A 24,297-nucleotide genomic window follows, 5' to 3' on the forward strand; every position below is an offset into this window, starting at 1 on the left:
AGAAAGCAACAAAACATAGGACTAGCATGATATTTGACCTTGTTTTGTGAAACTAATGCATCAGGGTGGTTTGATGGCAGTGCTTGCAATTCTTAATGTGCTCTCAAGGTGTTTGCCAAGGTTTTTTGATGGAAATTTTAACTCTTCCTCTGCTTCATCCTTGAAAAGAGTTGCTCACAAATGTATGTACTGCCAAAAAGTGATAATGTGTAAGGTGTGACTGTGAATAGGGGGAATTTTTTTCTCTGGGAAGAGAGGTCTTTTAAAAGTCTGGTAAAGAGACACGATCAAAACGTTGAGTTGGATATCAGATTGCAACTCCGTATGTTCCGTTTGAAAATTTGTGGTTAACATATTTATGTTGACTTAAACTGGAGTCACAAATATGCAAAACAATTGATGATTTTTTTCTGTCAATCTTGAAACCTACCCTCAAATTCCTTTATTGGGATGGAAAGCACAGACGCATGTTTTTCATTGTTCACAGAACTGTGTCTAGCCAGTGTATCAAAATGCATAAAATGCATAAAATCAAAATTCATTTGCCTTAAGTAGAGTTAGCACTGCACTGTGCTCTCCCCATGCCCTGGATTCAGCCCAGAGAGTGACAATTGCACAATGACGTTTGGTTGTTGTGAGATGGGCGCTTTATCTGAATTTGGTAGAGCTGCTTGGTGGGATAGAGCTGCCACCATGGTGGCTTGGGGTAGAGGGTGACTGTGACAGTGCTAGGCCACCTTCGACCCATAAGCTGCAGGTTGGATGTGCTTGGGTTATTCCATCCCATGGGCAAGATTTGATATTTGCCCTTGTTGAACTTCCTGAGGTTGCCGTATAAGTATATATGTGTAACTTCACGTGAAAATACCTTTTTCATTCTGAAGGAAATTCCACATCTTTTGATTTTATTACAGATTTTGCATTGAAATAATGTTCTAGTTTAAGATAAATTCAGTTCCATATAAACACTTGAGTAGACACAAAAGATGTGTATTTTAATGCATAGCCACTGTGGTGGAATGACTTCTCACTTATGTAAAGTAATTCAACTGATTTCTGGTAGATATTTTGCAATTATTTTTGGATTTGCATTTTCTACTTAGATAATCTAACTTCATAGAAAAGATGCTATGTGACATGACTGTCTAATAAAATGATGATGTAAATATTAAGAACTTTGAATTATAAAATTAAGAGTGACCAGCCTCCATGAATATAAAGCTGGAGAACTATGCAATAAGAGTGTGTTATTTTCCAGGGCTAGCTGAATCAGTAGTTTTACGTGATTAGGAAAATAGTACAGATTGTATTCTTCTTCCTTGCTGTACTTAATTCAGCCTTTTACTTTTATGCCATTCTTTATGCAGAATATCAATAAACAAAATGAAGGTTTAATTTGTCTTTTGTTGATTACTTTTTACTTACTATTGATTACTTGAAGCTCAAGAGAGCTAATTATTTCAAATTCTGCCTTTGCTAAGGTCTCTTTCTCTTCAAATATCTATTCTATTAAAATGCTTTATAGTGGAATATTTGAGATGAGTCATAATCCTTCCCTGTATCTTGCATTCAAAGAATAAGTCTGTGCTGCAATCACCCATAGATTTTTCTTTCCCTTTCCCTTTCTCATCCACTTTTCCCCCAGTCAATCATAGAAGCTGTTTATAGTTTACATAGCATTTGTGTACAGTGGAGTACAACTTTATGATAGAAAAGCTGAACAAATAATTACTATGCTAGCCAAATTATGTTGTGTATTATTTAAGGATGTTTCTGGAATGCCAGCTCTTTGCCGTCCTGTTGCAGAGGGAGGAGGAGGATTTGATTATCGACTAGCCATGGCTATTCCAGATAAGTGGATAAAGGTAAGAAAATGTGTTTTAAAAATACGTTCTGCTCTTCAGAGTGCTATGTTTCTCTAACCACACATATATAGAAACACTTTTAGGAATTCTGCTGATGAATTCAACTGTCTCCCTCATCCATTAACTTAATGCCCTATTAGAATAAATTCTGACAGTCTTGAGCACAGTTATTAGTGGTCGAAATGAGAGCTGTCAGATATCATATCTCAGGTATGAGAAGATGAGCAAGATTATGGGCTGTTCTTTGCATTTTAGCTGATCTCATTTCTTTATTCAATGCAACAGGCATAGACTCATTTTATTTGAAGTAACCTATAACTTGGAGCTACAGTAGAATATGTAGTCAATATTGAATGTGAACAGGTAAATAATAAGATAACCATATGCACATAAGTTAGAAAGAAACGAACAAAAACATACAATGAACTGTTCTGAAATCGGGCATAGCAATTGGCACTGAGCATAGATAGAGCTGAAAATTTAACCAAAATAAACATGAGCTAATTACTCTAACACCAACAATCTGTAGCATGGGGTTACAAAAAGAATAGTAACTCTGTAAGTGCTCTTCAAGAACAATAATATGCTAATGAACACTGACTGTGATAAGGATTAAAATCACCTTTACCTTGTTACAGAGAATCACAAGAAAAAAGAATGAAACAATAAAAGAATGAAACAATCTCAAAAGGCTTTTACTGATGTTTTAGAGAATGTTATTCAGTTAGATATAAGATTGCATCCAAATCCCTGGGGCTATCATGATAATCTGAAAACAATAAATGTTTTATATGAGCAGTAATGCCCCAGTAAATGTAGTGAGTATTTTAAAATAAAAAGTGAATTAACTTATCTTTAGAATCTTTCACTTTTGTAACTAGGAGATAGAGGGTAGATCAATCGAAAAATAGTTTTCCTTCTTTCCACGTGGAAGACAAACTTGCCAGGTTTTCTAACAGCATCACTGAACTTTGGAGTGGGAAGAAGTTTAGATCCTGAATATGGTGTGGGCATATAATTTTGTAATAGCTTGTTGTGATATTGCTTTTTTTAATTTTATTTTACTCTGTTTTTTCCATTACAAATTCAACTTCCCTGCCACACCTTGATAGACAAAAATTAATGATTTTCTGTGTAGGTAAAATGCATGCAGCTGAATTTTAAGTTGCACAGTAAAAAAGACTTAAATTTTTAGAAGCAAAACACTTGATTTTTTGTATTATGGATTGCTAATTTATTACAGCAATCTCTGCTGTGGTGTCTTATTTTAGTTTACTCTTATTTTAGTTCAGGAGCGTGTTGATTTTACAAAACCGTACAGTGATGCAAAAATCTTCTAGATAAGGTAACTTCAAATAAGTAACCACAGCAGAAGACCTTGAGTTAAGAAAGGTGATGTGCCTAGTTTGTTACCACACTTTTGGAACAAAAGTAAAGATAAAATGATTGGGAGGGTAAATATTGCAGTCTATCAGCTGCCTGCTGACTTTTCTCTATAGCTTTTTTAAGTATATACATTTTAATCACCTGTTTTTCTGAGGAACTTCCTAAAATAAGTTTTAGACCTGAAAGATCTCCAGGGTGCCGTATACTTGTTCTGATGGATCTGTAAAAAGTAGCTAAGACATGACAGCTGCCATAACAGTGATTGTACTTGTTCAGATTAAGGTTATATCTAGTATGTGATATCCTGCATCAGTGCCTGAATGTTTTCAGGGCCAGAATTTATGAGGGGGAGAATAAAAAAGTTGTTGAGGAGTGTGTGGCCAGTTACAATCAGAATGTTAAATTTTACAGCATCATATCAGTGTTCATGATGTCACTGCTGTTTTTATCACTTCTGTTTTTGTCTGTATATCACAGACATAAAAAGACATATAATGAACAGAAATCTTTTTGGATTATCAGAAAAAGCTCATCCCTTCAAAATTTAGGAGTTCATCATTCACTGTCGATTTCTGTGCCAAAATAATGAAGAAAGGTAGTACTGTGCTGTTAGTTTAAAAAAAAAATAAAATAAAAAGCAATACCTTCTGATTGATTTTTCCTTTATTTCTGTAGATAATTAAGGAGTTGAAAGATGAAGACTGGAATATGGGCAATATTGTATATACATTAACAAACAGACGATGTGATGAGAAATATATTGCATACGCAGAGAGCCATGACCAGGTACGATAGACAATGCCTATTTATTTATTTATCATATATAAACATGCAAAAAATTAGGCTTAAACATTTAGTTGTTTTTTGTTATTAAAATTTACCCTTGACTTGAGAAAGATAGATAACAGTTTCAGACCTGGGAAGGTCTTATGCAGTACATGCAGGCTTTTATGTTGTGGTTTTTTTCTTTGTTTGTTTTGATTGGTTTTTTGATCCTCTGTTGCCGGGGTGGGTAGTGTTACTTTTCAGTTTTGTAATTTAATAAACAAGTTCTAGCTTCCAGTTTTGCCTGCCTGTCAGAGGATATAGGAAAGCATAGAATTTATAATTTCAAAAAATCCAGTTTCCACAAGGTAGGCTGGAGTGCTGCTTATGATAAGCATAAACAGCATGACAAGTTAGCAAATTTACTTACTGGATCACTGTCCGAAATGGTTGTATTCCCCTCAGAAAATGTTTCATCTCTTAAAGGATTGCAAACTCCAATTCTATTTTGAGATCTAAACGGCGTGTTCTTTAACAATTTGGTGCAAAACACAGCAATTGTAGTGGTTCTGTATATGGAAAAACAAAAAATAATGATCAGTTTAGATAACACTCAATTCCCTCTGTTTTTCTAGTTGTTATTTCTGAGGTGTCAGAAAACATGATAGCTGAGAGTTTTAATATTAGAAACTTAAAAATAAGAACTAAGAAGAAATAGTTTTCTAATAAAAGGTTTAAGTAACCTTTCTTCAACTCTTTCATTTACTTAAGAGATTGATGTATATTTTCTATGCCTTCTATAACATAAGTCAACAAAAGTGCCTAAAACAAGATCTATGTTGTAATTTAAAATAAGAATTTATCAACTTGCTTTTGTGTGCTTATTTGCCTTCTTATGAGATTGTTACATAGTGTTCACTTAAAGCATGAGAACAGAGTCCCTGCCCTGGCAAAAAATTGAGATATTACTTGGAAATGCATATTTTTCTGCTTATATGCTTTTATAAAAGATGAGTCTTCATCCTGAAACATGAAGGTTGCTCTGCATGTAATGCCTCCCATTCATTTCCATGAAAACTACAGCAGATACAAAGAGCAAAATAATACTATTCAATAGAGCAAATTCTCAGCTACATAACACGATTCTTCTACATAGTCACCACCATTAGCTATGCATTTTCACCAGCAACAAACAAGAGCCTGCATGCTGCTCTCATAAATATCTGCACCACAGGAGGTGACCCACTGTTTCATAGCTGCTAAGACAGCAACATTTCTGAAATGCACCACCCGCCACCTCATTGTGCTCACATCCATTGTTTGGTCTCCCTAAACATTCAGCAAGCATCTACAAATGTCAATGGGTGCCCTTTTTTCTTCTGCATGGAGGAATTCAGTGACACACCTTTGCTTCATGCGCACTTCCATGTCAGACGCCATTTTGTCAGACTGGCCCTCTGCTGCCATCTGTTGCATGACAAAAGAAGGTAGTGGAATGTTTGAGGGTAGGGTGCTGTACCATCAACAATGGCCTCTGACATTGTGGGCCAGTGTAAAAGAATAGGAAGCATTACTTTTGAAGGAGCCCTCATATAGGATTACTGTTGTTATTTTATTTCATACTGGACTTTATTAATTCTTTTTCATATGACAGTGTATTTTTATTTTAGAATCTTATTACTTGGACTAAGGTCTGTATGTATATTTCAAATTTAAACGGGAAGATAGCTATGTGGATTGCAGATGAACACCGGGATGATATGTGAAAAGTAGGACAGAGAAACAAAATGGGATGATAGATAAAATGTTATGTAATGGTATGCAGTGAAGCACATAAGGGTCTGAAATGATTCCAATTTCTTACATGTAGTAACGGTTTATGAGCAGATGGTCAACCGTCAGAGCATAGGGCCTTGTGATTATAATACACGTATGAAAATATCAACTCAGTGCAGTCAGAAAGCATATATTTTTCTTGGAATTATTATGAAAGGAGTAGACAGCAAAGAGCAAAATCAGTATGTCACTGTAGCCTTTCATAGTTTACTTGCATCTTGAATGCTGTGGGCAGGCGTAGTCCTGTATCTCAGGACAACCAGCATAACTGAAAGAGAAGTTGACAGAGTTGGTATGAATAATTAGATGTACAGAATGGCTTTCATAAGAAGAAAACTAAATAGACTAAGACTCTTCAGGATAGATAGGAAATCATTAAAATTGGAAGAGTGTCAGTTTATAAAGTCGTGACTGACACAGAAAATGTGAACAGTGAACAATTGCCTCCATTTCTAGGAGAAAGATTAGGGGATGTTACATTAAATGAAGAAATGGCAGATTCTGCATAAAGAGAAGAGTTGTTCCTCCCACATTTCTCCAGCGTGAAGCAAATTCTGTTATGTTATGCTATGTTTGTACCATGTTTACATAATTTCAAAAGGTTTTGAATTTGTTTCACAGAAGATTCCTGGAAGACTCCTGGATACCAACATTTTGTTTCAGCACTGGTCTGTTATTTTTGAGATAGTGTCTTTCGGAAGTATTGCTAAAAGTTTGGCTCCCTTCATGCTCTGTTCTTTCACATCTGCTATTGGCTGGTTTTGGAGATGTGTACTAAGCCAGATAGACTGCTGTCTTCTGTACTACAGTTACAACTGTTGTATCTGTGTGAACACACAAGTCAAGTAACTCTTTCATGAATTAGAAGAATATTCATTAATGACTAAAAGACTAGAGCCAAATGGAAGGCATGTTAGTGTAAGTCTGCTTACACGACTTTATACAAGACTTTAGCATTGCAGTCTTGCCATTGCTAGATAGGAACTCTTTCTTTTCCCCCAATGAAATAAGAGTACTTTGGGGGAATTTTCAATTTGCGTCATTATACTGTCAGTCTGAAAACTAAATTATGGGGTTTTTCACCTACACCTGTTTAGAACTCAGCTGTCTCTATGGAACATAGTAAATTTTCATAATAGAATATAAAATGAGAATTAGGCTGATAGAATAAAAATTACAGATTAACACACAGACATTCCCAAACATTTTCAACTACCTGTATGCTAATACATTAGAATAATCCTTGTTATTAATAAGACTTGCTTGGCCTTTCTTAAGTACTGTAAACACTAGCAAGTTAGTAATTCAGTTACTGTTTTTAGGTAGAAATACTACTTTATATTGATCCCTTGTGTAAAATCAGAAAACAAACTATATTCTTGATAGCATATGAATGCTTCACAATCTTTCTACATCTTTAAATCAGATGTATTAATAGCCTTTTTTTGTGCATCCCAGGAACTTTACTGTTTTTTTTTTCTCTCTCTATATATAGATATGTTTTTTCCCATAGACATGTTTTCCTACAAAAATTCAAAAGTGATAGGCTACTTGTGGCTTATTGAGTAGAAAATAACATTTTACATTTGATATACATAGGTAAAAAAGTACTCAGAATTAACTGTGTGGTTTGATACTATCAGGTGAAACATAATACCATAGCTGGAGTTAGATGGCTAGGAGCTGATTGATTGCATACACACAAGCACAGATTTGCACAGGAAAAGTGGGCAGCTAGATCAGGGATCTGGGCAAGAATCAGCTCAGGGATGTCCCTGCCTCAACTTAGACTTTTCTTTTTGACAGCAGACTGTATAATCACATGGGTGTGGTATATATAAAACAATATAATTGTTGCAGTAATTAGAAAATTGGCTCATGGTGATCATATGATCATAATTAGGGGCAAGTTGTTTGCTTTGTGAGCTAGGTCTAGGTCATATTCACCAAGCCGTGTTCTTTACTCCTCACAGATTTTTCAAGTTCTCCCCTTATGAAATAGAAAACGTGCTTAAAAAAAAAGAAAAACCCAAAAAGCAAAAAAACAATATTAGAAACTCTTCTAGTACTCCTATTTTCTTGATATTATTTTTTTTTAATAGGCACTTGTTGGTGATAAGACATTGGCATTTCGATTGATGGATGCAGAGATGTACACAAACATGAGTGTGTTCACACCTCTTACTCCAGTTATTGATCGTGGAATCCAGCTTCATAAAATGATTCGCCTCATTACTCACACGCTTGGAGGAGATGGCTATCTGAACTTCATGGGTAAGTAATCTTAGGAGCATGTCTTTCATTTTCTTATCTACAGAAGGCTTGGCAGGGAAATAAAAATATATGGTACCATCTTACAACTATAATTTTTTTTTTAAATAAAAATTTAGCACAAGTGGTAACACACATTTTTTCCATCTTTAAGACATGTTGTAAAACAGGAAAATAAAATCAGTGGGGCCCCTAATTGTAAAAGAAATAAGTTCTTTAAAGTTTCAGGTTACTCATCTTTATAGTTCAAGTGAGTATTTTAATTGTAGGTCTGCAGATCTGTCTGTGTAAGTCTTACCTTTCAAAACCAGGTTGCCTTTTGTCTCTTCTCTCAAGATTTTTAGAGTAGCACTGAAATAACTGAGGATAGCTCTTATTTCAGTTATTCACGATCAAATAATTAGTGCAAGAAAGTAATCTGGAATCAGTTGTTTTATATTTCTTTGCTTTCAAGTGAAGAGCAGGAGTTTAATAAGGTGTAGGCAAAAATGAGTCAGAGACAGGAAACACGTCCTGCTGGGGAAGCAGGGAAACAGTGAGAGCTAGCAGTAATTTTTTTTTCTTCATAATCTCTAAAATACAACTGTTGCATTGCTTCCTAAATACTATTGCTACAAACCATCCCATAGTTCTCATTTGATCAGACAGTTAGAGTTCCATGTAGTGGTCTTAAAAAATTAATGTTATTAGTTTTACATGCTGAAACAATTTATGCTTGATGACCTCTTCCTTAATTTCTTTGCAAAATAACCCTTATGGCATCTATAGTAAAAAAGAAGAAAATTACAATTCTGTAATGTGGTATATCAAGTTTTATACAGCAGTTCTGCTAGTCACATGAAAGGTGAAAAAGGCTGAAAGCATGCTGAAAGCAGTCATCTTGGATGATTCTCAAACAATAAAATACTGAAAATTACAGAAGCTTTAACTTAATATTGCCTTCAGTTTTTGTTATTAAATGTCATTTACTATCAAGTTTGAGGAGAACTGGATGTACTTTGTTCTCTTAATACTACGTTTAAAATACACATAATGCATATGTATAATGAATGAGTATATAGAAGTGTAACCAGTAAGTATACAGAGAAGCTAGGCTGGTCTTTCAAGAGCATATAGCTGGAAAGATTATTACATTGGAAAAGATAATCAGAAATAAATGGAAAAATGCTCACCAGTGTTGTAGGCACACAAGAAAACTCCACGAGGAGCAATCTCCAGAGAGAGACCCTTCCTCAGTGGCAGTCAGCCATTAAATGAGGTCTAGGAGAGGTGGAGCCAGACTCTACCCCTTCCAGTCACACAGGTGAACTACCTTCACCTGTGCTCCTGCAGCTCACCTCAGTTGATCAATCAGAGGTTCAGGCCCTGATTCAACAGTTCCCATACATACATATTAATATGTTTCTAATTAAAAAGAAAAGAAGGAAAACTTTAAAAAAGGAATGCTGGCATTTGATTTAAGTATGTCTGTACTGTTCTGCCCCTCAGCAGTAAAAGAGCACTTGAAAATTTAGGTGCCCCCTGGTTGTGGTTTTGGGTGTTTTTTGTTTTGTTTTCTTTTTTTTTTTTTTGATAACTAAAGTAACTTCAGTACAATGCATAGGAAACTTCATTATGTGCAATAGTAGTAAAATACCACTTCCACTAAAATGCAGGGTTTTTTTTTCCCCTAGACTGAAGAATTAGTAAAAAAAAATGTGAGTTTTATAGACAGGCCACAAATGTACAAGGTATGATGTGTCCTGTTCCATTCAAACTAGTGATACTACAGTAGTTGAAGAAGCAGGTGTTTAGAAAATATGCCTACTCAACTGCAGATGTCTCTGGCTCAGATTTACTTCATAAGGTTAGAGAAACGATAAGTAATTCAATGTGGCATGTTAAATTCAGTGTGCCAGTGCAGGTTGATTGAACAATTAATATTGTGTATCCTTCAGTTCTGGAAATGTTTCAGTAAATAAATTATGCTATATGTAAAAGGTGAAAAAATTGAAATGAATGTTGGATGAGAAAAATGTATAAGCGGTGTACTTAAAATGCACATTGGGACATGCTATTTTATGCTTTATGTTAAGTAAACATAATGGCAAATGAGTTCTAACTTTCTTTTTTGTGAGAGAGTTAAGAGTTAGGAAGAGAAGACTCAAGTGAGGTGGAGATAGACAAGGAATCTCTTTTCAGAACTGGAGAAGGCACTCTAGTTGCCTCTGTGCATCCTTGGGTTTATTTGAAAAAAAATCTTATTTTTCTGAAAACAGATACCAAAGCAACATGCTGCCTTCTCAATGCAGCATTTACCTTAAAGAAAAGGAAATCCCTGTTAAAAGTATTTTTTTTAAGCAGAGCTATACATGGGATTAGAAACTTGTGCTCTCAAATATATACTTGACTTTAACTTTGAAGATCTGGAGTAGTATTTGATTACATCTGTGCTGAAGTATCATTTGTATTCCATATGTGCAAGCAGATTCTTACTGAATAAGTTTTGCCCGTCAAACACTTTCTCCTGACACTAATACTGTCTAGTTCTGTTGCAAAAATCTATGAAGTTGTGTGTTTTTTTAATGTTTCTGGCTTTTTCGTTTTCACTGAAGGCCTAGTATAGGCAACCAGTGGCATATGGAAACTTAAAATACAAATAGAAACATCTTGTCATGTCAGCAAATTACTTCCCTAGTAATACAAACCATTAGGAGTATTCTTTCCTTCTCTCTGTTTGTTGTTTTGTTTTCAATGCAGCTTTGCAAGCTTTCTCTGGGGTTTCTTTTACCCACCTGGAATGGGAGACTTAACCTAGAAAGGAAAGCTTAATATGCTTGGCTGAAAAGGAGCATGACAGTGATTAACATTCTGCTTTAGGGAATGAACATGCTCAGGAAGAATAGTTTGCTTAATAATAATGATCATAAAGTAGTAATTGTTTTGATAGTTGTGCTATCAAAGCAGATAGGGTACAGCAATTCTACTGTTGCTGTAGTTTGTTCAGTCCAAGTACTCATCTTAGATGGAGATTTTAATAGTGAGAAGGACCACTGCTAGTCAGAAAACATTACAGGATGTTAGGAAATCACAGAAGTTTCAAGTTTCTTTCTGCACAGTGCCTAAGCAGTGACACAGCATTCTCTCCTCCATGGAGAAACACCTGTGAAAATGCTCACATATGTAGATCATACACACATGGTTGTTTGACCTTTGATGACACTTTATTAAAGAGTTCAAAGCATTCACAGTGTGTGAATATATTATACAGTAGAAGTAATCTTTCTGTTGGCAATGTTTATAATACCTCTATTCAAGTAGAAATGTTTGTAAATGTAATGATATTGACCTAAAACATGCATATAATATTAATGTAATTCAAAGCAAAAGAAAAGTGACAGATATCTGCCTTTTATATTGTGAAGATTCAAAACCAAGGTAATTACCTTACAGGCAACTAAAAGTTCAACAAAAAGACACAACAAAAAATTCTTAAGATTGGATTCTAATTGCTAAATTGCATAACAAGAATAAATAGAAATTGTTGTAAGACTTCTAGAACGTTACTGGAATATTCTTACCAGACCTTGTGAATTCAGGAAACGCTGTTGAGATCCACTAGATAATGCTTAAACAAAGGTTCTCGTATTTCATTCAAATAAGTTGAAATTATCACTAGAAAACTATCATGTCTGTACATGCCTTCGCTTGTATTTGGCTTTATTTCCCATCCTGTTCTTGAAGAAGAGCTATAGACAACTGTAGCAGTTCCCTCCAAGGAGGGAAGACCCTGCAGGACACACAGAAGAGCTGTAGCAGTCCTTCAGTGAGCTTGTGTTACAGTTAGAAAGATTAGCATGGTAGAATGGTAAAAGAGACAAAGAAGATAAGAATGCTTGCCCATATCTGAAGATCCAGGCTCACAGGGGAAAAACTCCACAAAGCAGAGATCTCCAGAAAGATAGCCTTCCCTCCTGGCAGTTAGCCCTTAAATGGGGGTCTAAGAGAGGTGCAACCAGGCTCCATCCCTTGTGTTCACACATCTGAATTGCCTTCACCTGTGCTCCCAGGGCTGACCCAGTCCTTTCCCCAGGTGATCAATCAGTGGGTTCAAGCCATGACTCAATAGTTCCCATACAGCTTGTTTCCCTGATCTCGCTATATCATGAGTTTCATCTGTGTGTCTGTCTAGATTTAGCAATGGTGGCTATTTTATTGCCCAGAATAGACATAAAGTCCAGCCCAATTAGCAGCAGTGTAGGACCTTGGTAGTCTTTATAGCACAAATACATAGGCTGCTGTGAAAGTAATGCCTCCCATTTATTTCCATGAAAACTACAGCAGGTACAAAGAGCACAATAACACTATTCAGTAGAACAAATTCTCAGCTCCATAACATGATTCTTCTACATAGTTACCACCATTAGCTATGCATTTTCACCAGCAATAAACAAGAGCCTGCATACCTCTCTCATAAATATCTGCACCAGAGGAGGTGATCCACTGTTTGGTCTCCATAAACATTCAGCAAGCATCTATAAATGTCAATAGGTGCCATTTTTTTTCTGCACCTTTGCTTCATACGCACTTCCACGTCAGATGCTATTTTGCCAGACTGCCCTTCTGCTGCCATCTGTCGAAGGGCAACATAATGTACTAGAATATTTGTGGGAAGATCCAACCTGTATAGCCATACTGCTGATATCCACCTCTGACACTGTGAGCCAACATAATAAGATAGGAAGCATTTCTTTCAGCACAGCCATCATGTTTACTGTTTTATGCCTCTGTAAGATCTTGCTTTTCAGCTTGCTAGCAATCATTTTCTTGCTTCCTTCTTCACTTGAAATTGGCTTAAACTCAAATCTATTGATTTAAATGGAGATTAATCCCAACATGAATCTCTCTTGTACTATTTTGCATGGCTTTCCTATAGTAAAATAATACTTAATTAGGGCTCTAGAGGCCACATCTGTCTCTTCCTGCAGAACAATGCTTTTTTGTTTGTTTGTTTTTAATGTAGAAGCAAGAAAATTATTTTCAGTAACTACAGAATTCTTTGCAGTCATGATCGAGTGATGGTATTATTATTTGAGTTGACATTTATCTCTTTTTCACTAGTATTATCAAATCAATCTGTTAAACTTCCTCTTCTTCCCACTTGTTAGTTCATTTAGACAGCAGTTTATCTACTTTCTTTATGCTGAAGTTTTTCTAATACACTAAATAGTTTCTTCTCTAATGTTTGATGTAATTAAACCTTGTTTTCTCCAGGGCCTTTAAAAAGAAAATGCTATGCATCCACTTTTCCTTTAAATGAGCATTTTGCAGAAAGAAACATAGATTTTTGTAAACTAAGGCATTTCATAGTAAAAAGCATTTATTAGGCAAAAATGTGTTAGCAAAGAAGGTATGGTGCAAAAGCATCAGTAGCACCAATATCATAGTGGGAAAAGTGCATACAATTTGCTTGAAGAATGTTAATTTTGAGTTTGAAATAAAAAGGACAAATGGGAATGTTGTTGTTTAAAGCAAAATCTATAGTCTCCTGATGCAAAACCTAAAATGCTATTTTTGTGAACTACTCCAGATAAAAAAGCAATTTTGTCCAAAACAAGTATATTCATTTCAAACCAAAGGTGTGGGCTTTTTGTTTATTTGTTTTTGTTTTTCTTAGAAATGTTGCAAACAAACCACTAGTAATTTTGTTGTTCTTATTACTGCTGTGCTCTGGCTTCAGTGTTCCTTGTGACTTTTTTGACTGTGACCTAAGAAATGGCCTTCTGCAAGAGCAGATTCTCCTTGAACTAGCTCACTTTAGTCAACTCTTTTAGATGAACTGTCTTGAAGTTGTCAGGTGGTAAAAAGACTGGGCATTAAGATATGTATTTTGAAGTCATTTTTCTTAATATATGCTAGTATTCCTGGCAAATGTGCTTTCTGTGCTGCCAGTTCTGCTAGGTGTTTTAATTTCCTGGCAGCTGCACAGAAACAATTAGAATCACTGAATCATTTAGGTTGGAAAAGACCTTTAAGGTCGTCACGTCAGGTACAAAATAAGAAGGATTTAATTATATATGTCTTTTTAGTAGTAATGGACCAGTTACAACATTTTTCTGCAGTATGATGTATATCAAAACTTGAGGAGTGGGAGGGACTATCCAATTATATAGCATAGGCTTTGTTAATTGCTTTGAGAGTTTATTCCAAAAGGTCTTCCAGTGCAAATTGTGAATACTTGTGTTCATTTACAGTTAAGTGAAATAATTTTCATTTCTATGCTTGCTCAAAACATGTTAGAAACTATGAGAGAAGCAATTAGAGAAAGACTGTTCCATAAAACAGAGCAATGCTGATATTTCCTTCCTTTGTATCACTCAGGTCTGCAGAGTATCAGATATTTAAGTATCATGAGTGGGGCAGATTTGTAGTCCATACTGACATTTTAATTGCCATATATGGTTGGGTTTTGATGGATGAATTTCTAGTATTTTTTTTCTTTAACTGTTATTGTTTTAGAGAGATATAAGTTTTAAACCTGAGTTATTTGAGGAAATTATAGATCCTTTATAATCCAACATTAAGGTCCCTATTTTAATCAAAAATGAACGTCTGTATTTCTGGGAGAAACTAGTTTGCTTTTCTTCCCTTCAGTTGTATCTTCAATAAATTTGTGTAATAATGTATGCTTTTCATATAGGACTTAAGCAAAAGTAAGGAGTAAGGTTTATTTTCTAGTTCATCAGCTTCACTAATTGCATGCGTAGTACAGGAGGCCAGTCATTTTCGGAATGCCATACATCTACAGAAACAGTCTACCTGATTAGAAACCCACTGGAGTTGCTAAATCTCTCTAAAGCCATCATTTGAAGAATTTTACATGTAACAGCAGGGCAATGGGGTAAGAGCACTCAATCCAAACAGTGACAAATACATTGTTTATGAACTATTTAAGTCATCGGCAAGGGTGGACATTCATTAAAGAATGCATGTGAAAGAAACCAATGGGAATGGGAAGGCGGTTGGACTAGATGATCTTGCAGGTCATTTCCAACCTTGTGGTCCTATGATTCTATGAACTGTGTGTCTCATCCATATCTATCCTGATGAAAGAAGCTGTATCTGCTAAATGAAACCTAGCTGTTATCATTTTAAAGTTTGTCTTTTCTCTCACTAATGCTCAGTGTACTTCATACAGTTTTGATGCTGATAATTTGTTAGTAGTCAAGTTTTACATTACTTTGTTTTTTTTTTAAGTTACTTATTTCTGAAACTCTCAGCACTGAAAACAACTACAGCAGCCTTTTACCACAGCTAGAAGTGCTTTACTTCTGCTTTTTGCAGTCTATCTGTGTTCAATGATCTGGAAAATGTTTAAGAATTGCATGGTCTAGTGATAAATATTTTTTTTTTTTCCCCAAAACAGTGTACCAAAAAGCGAATAATTTCTTCCTGGTTATACTTTGTAGGCTGGCTTTAGAAGAGAGAGAGGTGGCATAAACTGCATTTTCCTTTACCTTCCAATCAAATAATAAAAAAGACTGAAGTAAGCTGCTGTAATAGCATGCATAAGAATCTGTTCCTCAGCAGCTCTGCATTTGACAATGTGTTACTCTTTCTTAAGGCTCGTACAGGGCAGTGAATAGCCAAATAAAACTAAACTGTATGGGTTACTCAGTAGGAAATTGTTATTTTGAGTCGTGACCGAACAGGTGGCATTTTGTGTTAGTAAAGTCTGAATAGTAGACCTTTAAGCATGCATTCCAATTTGAATTTTAATGTGTGCTGTTGTGGTAATTTTAAATGAGTACATCTCAGTAGCATCATTAAATCCCCCAAACCAATGTAGTTTAAACTGAGCTAACACCTTCTGTGGTGACACTGGCATAAAACCTCACGTCATTGAGTTCAAGAACCTGTTCTTTTCACAAGCCCTATTAGCTTAAAGCCTGCTTATTGTCTTAATTTTCTGAGGTCATCAATTTGACACTTATAAATTTACTAGAATATGTATTTTAACAGCATTGCATTGATCTTCAAGGGGCAAAGTATTCTCTATGCAAATTTTCATAAGACATGGTAAATTCTGCAGTGGGAAGCATATTAAAAGAACCTTTATAAATTCTGAACTGTGTCTCATATGTCTAGAGATCTTCAGTTTGAAATTTAAAACTATGCAGGCTTTGTGTCGTTAGAATTTACCATGCAAACTTAGACTACATACTTATTGTGTCCTTCTTGTTCTGAGGACCTCAAAACTGGATGCAGTATTTCAGGTGGGGTCTCAAAAGAGCAGAGTAGAGGGGAAGAATAACCTCCTTCAACCTACTGATCATGTTTTTCTTGATGCTACCCAGGATACCATTGGTCTTCTGGGCTGCTAGCACATATTACTAGCTCAAATGGAGTCTTGCATCAACCGACACCCCCAGATCCTTCTCCTCAGGACTGTTCTCAGGCCATTCTCTACCCAGCCTGTACCTATGCTTGGGATTGCCTCAACTCAGGTGCAGGACCTTGCATGTGGCCTTGTTGAACACCACAAGGTTGACATGGGCCCACCTCTGAAGCCTGTCCAGGTCTCTCTAGATAGCATCCCTTCCCACTAGCATATCAACAGCACCACTCAGCTTGATGTTGTCTGCAAACTTGCTGAGAGTGCACTTAATCTCACTGTCCACGTTGCCTACAAAGATGTTAAATAACACCAGTCCCAGTACCGATCTTTGAGGAATGCCACTCATCACTGGTCTCCAGTTTGACACTGAGCTGTTGACTGCAACTCTCTGAGTGCAAATATCCATCCAATTCCTTATGCAGCATGTGGTCCATCCATCAATTCCATTTTTCTCCTATTTTTTTTAACAAGGATGTAATGCAGGACAGTGTTTAATGCTCTGCACAAGTCCGGATAGATGATGTCAGCACTCTTCCTTTGTCCCCTGACTTTGTAACTCCATCATAAAAGGCCTTTACTCGTGCAGATTTCTACATTATGTGAAATTTGTTGTTATGGTTTCAAAAATAATAAATAGGGCTCTGCTGTTGTTACAGTGCTAGCTGTGACTGGTCTTAGAAATTTAACAAGCTATTAGTTATTATCTCTTCTTCCTGTTAATGGTACAGAAGGAGGTCTCAATTAAAAATAATGAAGCAAGCAGTCTCTTAAGAAGATGAAAACCATTTTAAATTTAGTTTAATTTTGAACTCATTGCAGTTTTTCAGATAAACTGTGAAATTTCCTTTTGCATAATTACTAGTTGCATTTATATTTGTAGAACAATAGGACAGTGTAATTTTTCATTTCCTCCATATATGATTTGAACACTGCACCCAGGAATTCATGACTATACCTTTTGCTTTTCTCTGAATACTTAGATACAGGAAGAGAAGAATGCATATGAAATTAACACAGATAGCTGCTTTCAGTTCACACTCATAGAATCGTAAAATGGCCTGGTTGAAAGGACCATGATGATCATCTAGTTTCAACCCCCTGCTATGTGCAGGGTCACCAACCACTAGACCAGGCTGCCCAGAGTTCAGTTTTATAATCTCTTGATAAGCTTCTTGATTCTTGGAATCTTCTGTTACATTGGAAATACTGACGCAGATACTCTTGAACAAGAAATGGAAAACACCATGTTGTCTGCCTGAAGGAGTATTATTGTACCTCTTCAGTTCCCATTATTATCTTAATAAGAAAACAAGTACTGAAATACGTGACCAGTATTTTTTGGCTTTGTTAAAGAATGAAATGAAACAAAAGTAATGATATAGGTAAATAAATCTTTGGGCAGTTGGTATGCAGTCTTGCTTGTTTCAGAAGATTGACTTTTTTTTCACTTCAGTTACTTCATTTCTTTAAATATTAAAAGAAGAAAAAAGAAGGAAAAAGAAAGAAAAAGAAATGAAAAATCCGTACTGAAATATATTAATCTGTCCAAATCAAAATTTTCTCTGTCAGTAATCTGTAATGATTTCTTCTCTGTATTGTGTTTTGTTTTTGTCACTTTGAATTTCCATACATCATTGCTACAGGGGAGAGTAGAAATTGAATAATAGTTCTGGAAATGATGTTTTAAAATAAAATAGTGAATATATGCATACAAAATAAATTCCAGTAAGTACACAAACTTTGGAGTTGGAAAGGAGTGCATATTAGAAACATTTTTCTACTAAAAAACTGCTCAAGAAAAAATGTTGGAGATGACTACTTAAATGAGTTTATTCATTTTATACAGCTAGTTTAGAAATATTTGTTTCAAAAATTAAATTATCATGTTTTAAGCAGCCATAATGTAAGCTACGCCTATAATCTGTTCTGATTCTCATTTATAAGTGTAAATTTCTATGTATGTTAACTTGGTGTCACAAGGAAGACCTAAAAGCATTAGTTAGGTGTGTCTTGAAAGGATCCCAGTTCACCTAAGTACAGTAGGTATTAAGGTGAAGGTAGGTACTTACTAAGGTAAGCTAAATGTGTTTCAAATACAAGAGGAATACTGCCACTTGTGGATACAGCAAGTTCTAGAATTCCAAAACCAAAGTAGCTGTAATCAGAAAATAAGGAACTGTGATATACCCTCATGAAAACAGACAATTCATGGTGAATCACAGTTTCTTGGAAACTGGATCTCATAGGTCTGTACAGTTAGACTATTTGTTTAAAACTATTTATTTACCTGTTTCCTAAATAATTTGAACAAAGTTTTTAGACTTTTTATAGCTTTTCTTAGATGTTTCAAAAATAAAAATTAAACTAAACTAAAATAAAATAAAATAACCATCACCACTAGCTTGAAGTCTAGCAGGTATCTGCTGTTTCTGTTTGTAAACTCACACAGCTTAACAAGCTGTTGTACATGTAAATATACCTTGTAGTAGTGTTCTTAATGCACAGCCTGATGCATGTCCAGAGTTATGTATGTAATATGCCAATTATCAGAAAACATTCAAGGTCATTACTTGGTCTTTGATTTTCCTAGTTACTTCAATAGTTTTCTGTACTAAAACCTGAAAACTGGTAGACAAAATGCAAAATTGGCAGAAACTTTGCTTGGTGGCACTCTGAGTACCTCTTAGAAGCTCTTCATCAAAAGACGTTGGGAGGCAGATGGCCAAAATGTTGTCTCTAGTGTTTCTGCCTGTAGTGAGGTTGATTACCTGAAAGAATGGGGATGTACCAGTATCACTTAAGACAATATATCTTTCAGCTCTTCTAATGTCTCTTAGATCTGTTTCGTTAAAGTGTTACCTATGCAGAAAGGACATTTGCTGCTACAACTAATTTTGCAAAGAAAGAATATGGTAACATTTAGTTGTGATCTAGTTTGTCAGTTACCAAATTCCCTATAAATTTTTCCACGTCCTTATGTTTGACAAAATTTAGGACAAATAATGTTTTAAGTTTGTTCTCCAAATATTACAATGTTTTTTTTTCTTTTCTTTTCTCACTCCATGGAAACAAAAAATATGATGAATGCCTCACAGGACAGTTTTTCTCTAATCTTATAGATTTTGTATGGTATTTTATAAATCACTTGCTATTTGTAGTGAAGTTACCATCGGTACCAATTCTCTACATTGCTTTCCTTTTTTTTTTTCCTCTGAGAAGTGATGTTTCACTTTAGTTTCCAGAGCTATTGCCTGCTGGACAATTGCCTGATGGGCTATACCTAAACCTGCTAAATTGATTTTCCTGTGTTGTTTCTTCACCCATTTCCCAATTGAGCTGAAGCTGATTAAATGTACACACAAGTTAAGACTATATTTAAATCACACTTGTAAATACAGCCTATCCATTTATCAGGACACTTGTAATGGTCTGCTGTAGCATCCTTGTTGCATTGCATGCCATCCCCAGAGCAGACAGCTGCCGTAGAGCAGGGACAGTGAATTCCGGGGCAATTACTGAAGTCAGAACTAAGTAATCTGAGGTTTTTGTGAATTAATACAGACCTTCCATGCATCTTCATTAGTAGAATGTATATACAGACAGACAAGACATTTCTATTCTCACTGTACCTTTTCTGTTCTGTGACTGCCCAGATGACTTTTCAGTCAGCTCAATAAACTGTCTGATATGACTTTTAAGTAATTAAAACTTGTCTATTTTGTAGGCTGGCTACATAACAGAGACTCAGCCTATGGATGTGTAACTGTTCTTACTGACTTGCAGGCTTCAATATCCTTTTCCACATAGCAAAATAAAGGAAGAAAGATATCAGCATAAAGATAATTTTGCCTCTAAGCATTCTTTTTTTGACTGACTGTAATGAACAAGGATCTTGGAACAGACTGCACTGTCACCCTACAATTATTATACTAGCACTTTGGAAATACTCTAAAAGTAATAACCATCACTTACATTTTTTTTTAAGTGTCTGAATATATTTTTGAATAAGCAGTCAATTTCTTTCATCTCTTATGTAAGTGTGTCTCAAACAAACAAGCAAAAAACAGAAACAAAAGAACACCCTAAATGTAACAGTGAAGAAGTCGAAAGGAAAAAAAGGAGACTCAGAAGCAGCAAATGCACAGAGTAGGTGGATTGATGGAAAGTTTTCCTGATACACAAGCTAATTATGTGCATATCAGCATAAATATTTATGAACTACTGAAGATACTGCTTATTGAACACTCTCTGCAAGGGAAGAGTTTCACTCTTTGGAATACCGGTATATTTCAAACGTAGCATTCTTTTCAACTAAAAATGACAATTCAAAATTTTGTGAGATGAAAAATCAGTAGTTTTCAAATGATGGAATTTAAACTGTTTATACTACTGTTTTAATGTATTTATTTACTAGTAAGCAGAATGGGAAACAATCAGAATGTAAATGTAATGTTTAATTCTGTTTAGTGCAAATGAGAATTTGAAACTCCCAAGGCTTCCTATGTTGCCTCTACTTTTATCCCTAAATTATTGGATAAAAATTACTTCTATACCCCAGCAAATCTTATTTAAATTGCTGTGGTTTGAGTGGGAACGCCAAATGAGCAATACATAATAATATGACATATTTAGGTTGGTGAGTTTATTTTGTCTCTAAGTAGAGCTAGTAAACATTACATCAATGTTTGTGTTAGAAATTAAGACATAAATTTTATCTCTTTTCCAAGAGAATATCTTAAACAAACTTACTGTGTTATTCAGGTCCTGAAGTGAAACTACTGCCTGTAAATGAGAGAGCAGTGTCACCACTGTTTAACTGACACACTGGAGGTCTTCGGATCAGCAGCTGTACTTGGAGGACTAGTAGTGGTTTCTGCCCATCACTGCAGGCAGTCCAGGTGGACAAGAATTTGTGTAGAGTTGCTTTTCTCAGAACAAGGCAGCATGGGGCAGCTGATGAGCCATACCATGAATCTGTAGAAGGCAGTGGCTGTCAGCTCAGAACTTCATCAGAATTTTTGCCTCTCAGTCTGGTCAATTTCAGCTGATCTTGGGCTCAGTAAGGGCTTCTGTCGCTCCTGCCTTTTATAAGGTCTTGTCCTTCCTGCAAGTGTGGTTATCTGGTTTGTGCTGGGCCTAATCTGCCCTTACATTTCCCCCTCATTTACATTTATCTCTCTTCAAAGTGCTGTTGCATTAAATGATTCATTGACACAAAGTAGTCATCGATTTTTAACGTTAAGCATGTGGTGTATTTGGACCCTTCTACAGCTCACTCAGTATATTGCTCTCCAAAAAGGAATTTAGTATAAGAATTTGGGAGTGGCAGGATGAAGTGTTTGGTCCTGTTTGCCCACACTCAGAGTCCTTTATCTATACATATAATTATTTTCATTAGTTTTGTGTACCACATTTACTTTGGTAACTGTACAGGAAAGTATCTTGATTAGATAAATGTTACCTCAGGATTGCTCTAAACTGTTAGCAGAAGTTACAATTCTCAAAATGTCATTTTTGTAGTTGTATTTTTCTCCAGCATGTTTGGATTTTACAGATGGCTAATTTTTCATTTATAGCACAGCAGTAGCCTTGAAACAAAGGGAATAGTTGGCCAAATTTCTTTTTCATTGTCAGTGGCTGGCATTTATTTTCATCTACTGTGTATATTTGAGGAAAAAAAAAAAAGTGATCTAACCTGAAATCTTCAGTCCGTTATTATTTAACATCAATCTTCTACATTATTTTGCTGAGAAGAAGAAATACAATAAAAATTCAAATGTCTTCCTCCTAAGTAGTGGAATTGAAGTAGTTGTAGAAAGAAATTATGCTGTGCTGAACAGTAGGAATACTGAATTTTGCCAACACTATGCTTTTTTATCAGCTCGCTGAGGCAAGTCTATTTTTGAGAGAATTGTGTAAAAGAAACCTGACTTGAAAATGTTTGCAATGCTTCTCATTTTGAAAGGCTTTCTATATTCTGAATCATTGTTAATATGTAATGTTGGGTCAAATCATTTGCTTTTCTTTTTAACAATGAGTTTGGATGTGCTAGCCAAGCACTACATGGAATGGTGTCATCAAACTCTGTAACAGTTAATTAAAAGACTCTAATGAACACTTTGTAAGAAACAGACATTGTATATTCAGATCTTTTTTTTTTTTCTTTTAAAGGGTATATAATTGGAAGATGTGATTATGTTCAAAAACTTATTTGACATATGCACCCATCTTGTTTAATTTTTAAGTTGGGAACTTGCAAGAATGTAAATGTAAAAAGTTTCATACTGAATGTGACATATGTGACTTAGTTGGGAATCATTTTACTGTTTTTTTTTTTTTTTTTACACTCTAATGTTGTGAATTTCTGTGCCATCTAGAAGATTTTTTTGCATGATAGAAGCTTTCTTCTCCCCCAGTCCAAGTAGTCAGAGAAGGCAGTGAGTTTTCTAACTTACTTCAGAGACTAAACTAGGTACAGACCTAATTATGTGGTGGTTTGCAGTCACTCACAGCAGATGAGTTAAGTACAAATTCATCAGAATTCAGCTGGATTTTAAAGCCTGGGCTATTTAAGCACAGAAAATTCATGTGCCAGTCAGCATGCCTTGACGAGATGTGCTGGCAGTACATCAGATTTACTTTTCGTTCTTTGTATAGGAGTTCTGCACAACTTTTTGTTTATTCCATATCTCAGAGTAATCTGTGATGCTAGCAGACGTTCTGTCATGCATGTCCAGATATCCTAAGGCATGATCTAGGATCTCAAAGACCTGCCAGGGACTATGCACACAAACAGGCTTCTCTGGCTCCAAAGTAACTTTGTAAATGACACAGGTCTTTGTAGGAATCAGAATCAATGAAATAATTAGAGGATGTGAGATAAGCTCCTCAAGTAATGGCTATCACAATACTGCTGTCTTTTGTGTGAAGTGATAGCCATGCTTTTAGCTCGGCTGTCTTCATACAAATGTGTTAAATATGTGTTTGAAAACAACAGAGATGATCTATCTACATGAATTACTATTGCATATGCACTTTCACTGAGATGATGAAGGGTGAGTAGGCAGGCTAATGCTGCTGCCATTGCACTGAAGTCTTCTGCCTGTAGAAGGAATGCTACAGATTGGAAACATTTCAGAATAGGGCACATTGGAAACATGTCAGAACTGGGCACATATTGCTCTGTAGCTGATTCTGCTTGATTTTACCTGTTTTATGGTTGTTTCAACTTATTTCTGAACAAATGAGCTTGCATATCTAAAGTGTGGCTCAAGTTGCATATTAGTCACACAGATTTCAGCTGTTTTAGAGAACTCTGTTTAAAAATAAATTGAACATTAAATGTCTATCTTAAATATTTATATTTGTGTATACATTTATCATAGAATCCTTTAAGTTGGAAGGGACCTTTAAAGGTCATCTAGTCCAACTCCCCTGCAATAAACAGAGACATCCACAGCTTGATCAGGTGGCTCAGAGCCTGGTCCAGCCTGACCTTGAATGTCTCCAGGGACAGGGGATCCACTACATTACCACATCTCTAAGCAATTTGTATATATTTTTGTGTGTATTTGTGTACATGTAAATATACAAGATCACAGTAGGGAGGCATTACAGTAATAGACTGCATTGAAGAAGTGCCAAGTCCTGCAAATGAAATGCTGTTTGTGTTGTCTAAATTCATAAGCAACGCATGTAACATTCAGAATACAAATAAATCAGTCTTCTTAATTATATTGAGACATATCTAAGATATGAACTAGAGATATTTATGCTTGTTTGTTGTTGTTGGACTTC

General features: G+C 35.4%; 1 protein-coding gene across 5 annotated transcripts in view; it reads left to right on the forward strand.

Moving 5' to 3' along the window:
- The window catches only part of GBE1 (1,4-alpha-glucan branching enzyme 1), a 182,777-nt gene that overhangs the window by 110,370 nt on the left and 48,110 nt on the right, over nucleotides 1–24,297 (forward strand). For all 5 annotated transcript variants that reach the window (XM_015298401.4, XM_040653426.2, XM_015298424.4 and 2 more), the window contains 3 exons: nucleotides 1,767–1,865; nucleotides 3,927–4,037; nucleotides 7,955–8,126. In XM_015298401.4, the coding sequence (XP_015153887.1) occupies nucleotides 1,767–1,865; nucleotides 3,927–4,037; nucleotides 7,955–8,126 (382 nt within the window). The remainder of the gene's footprint in view (nucleotides 1–1,766; nucleotides 1,866–3,926; nucleotides 4,038–7,954; nucleotides 8,127–24,297) is intronic.

This window comes from Gallus gallus, chromosome 1 (genome assembly GCF_016699485.2).
Source record: "Gallus gallus isolate bGalGal1 chromosome 1, bGalGal1.mat.broiler.GRCg7b, whole genome shotgun sequence".
Taxonomy (NCBI): domain Eukaryota; kingdom Metazoa; phylum Chordata; class Aves; order Galliformes; family Phasianidae; genus Gallus; species Gallus gallus.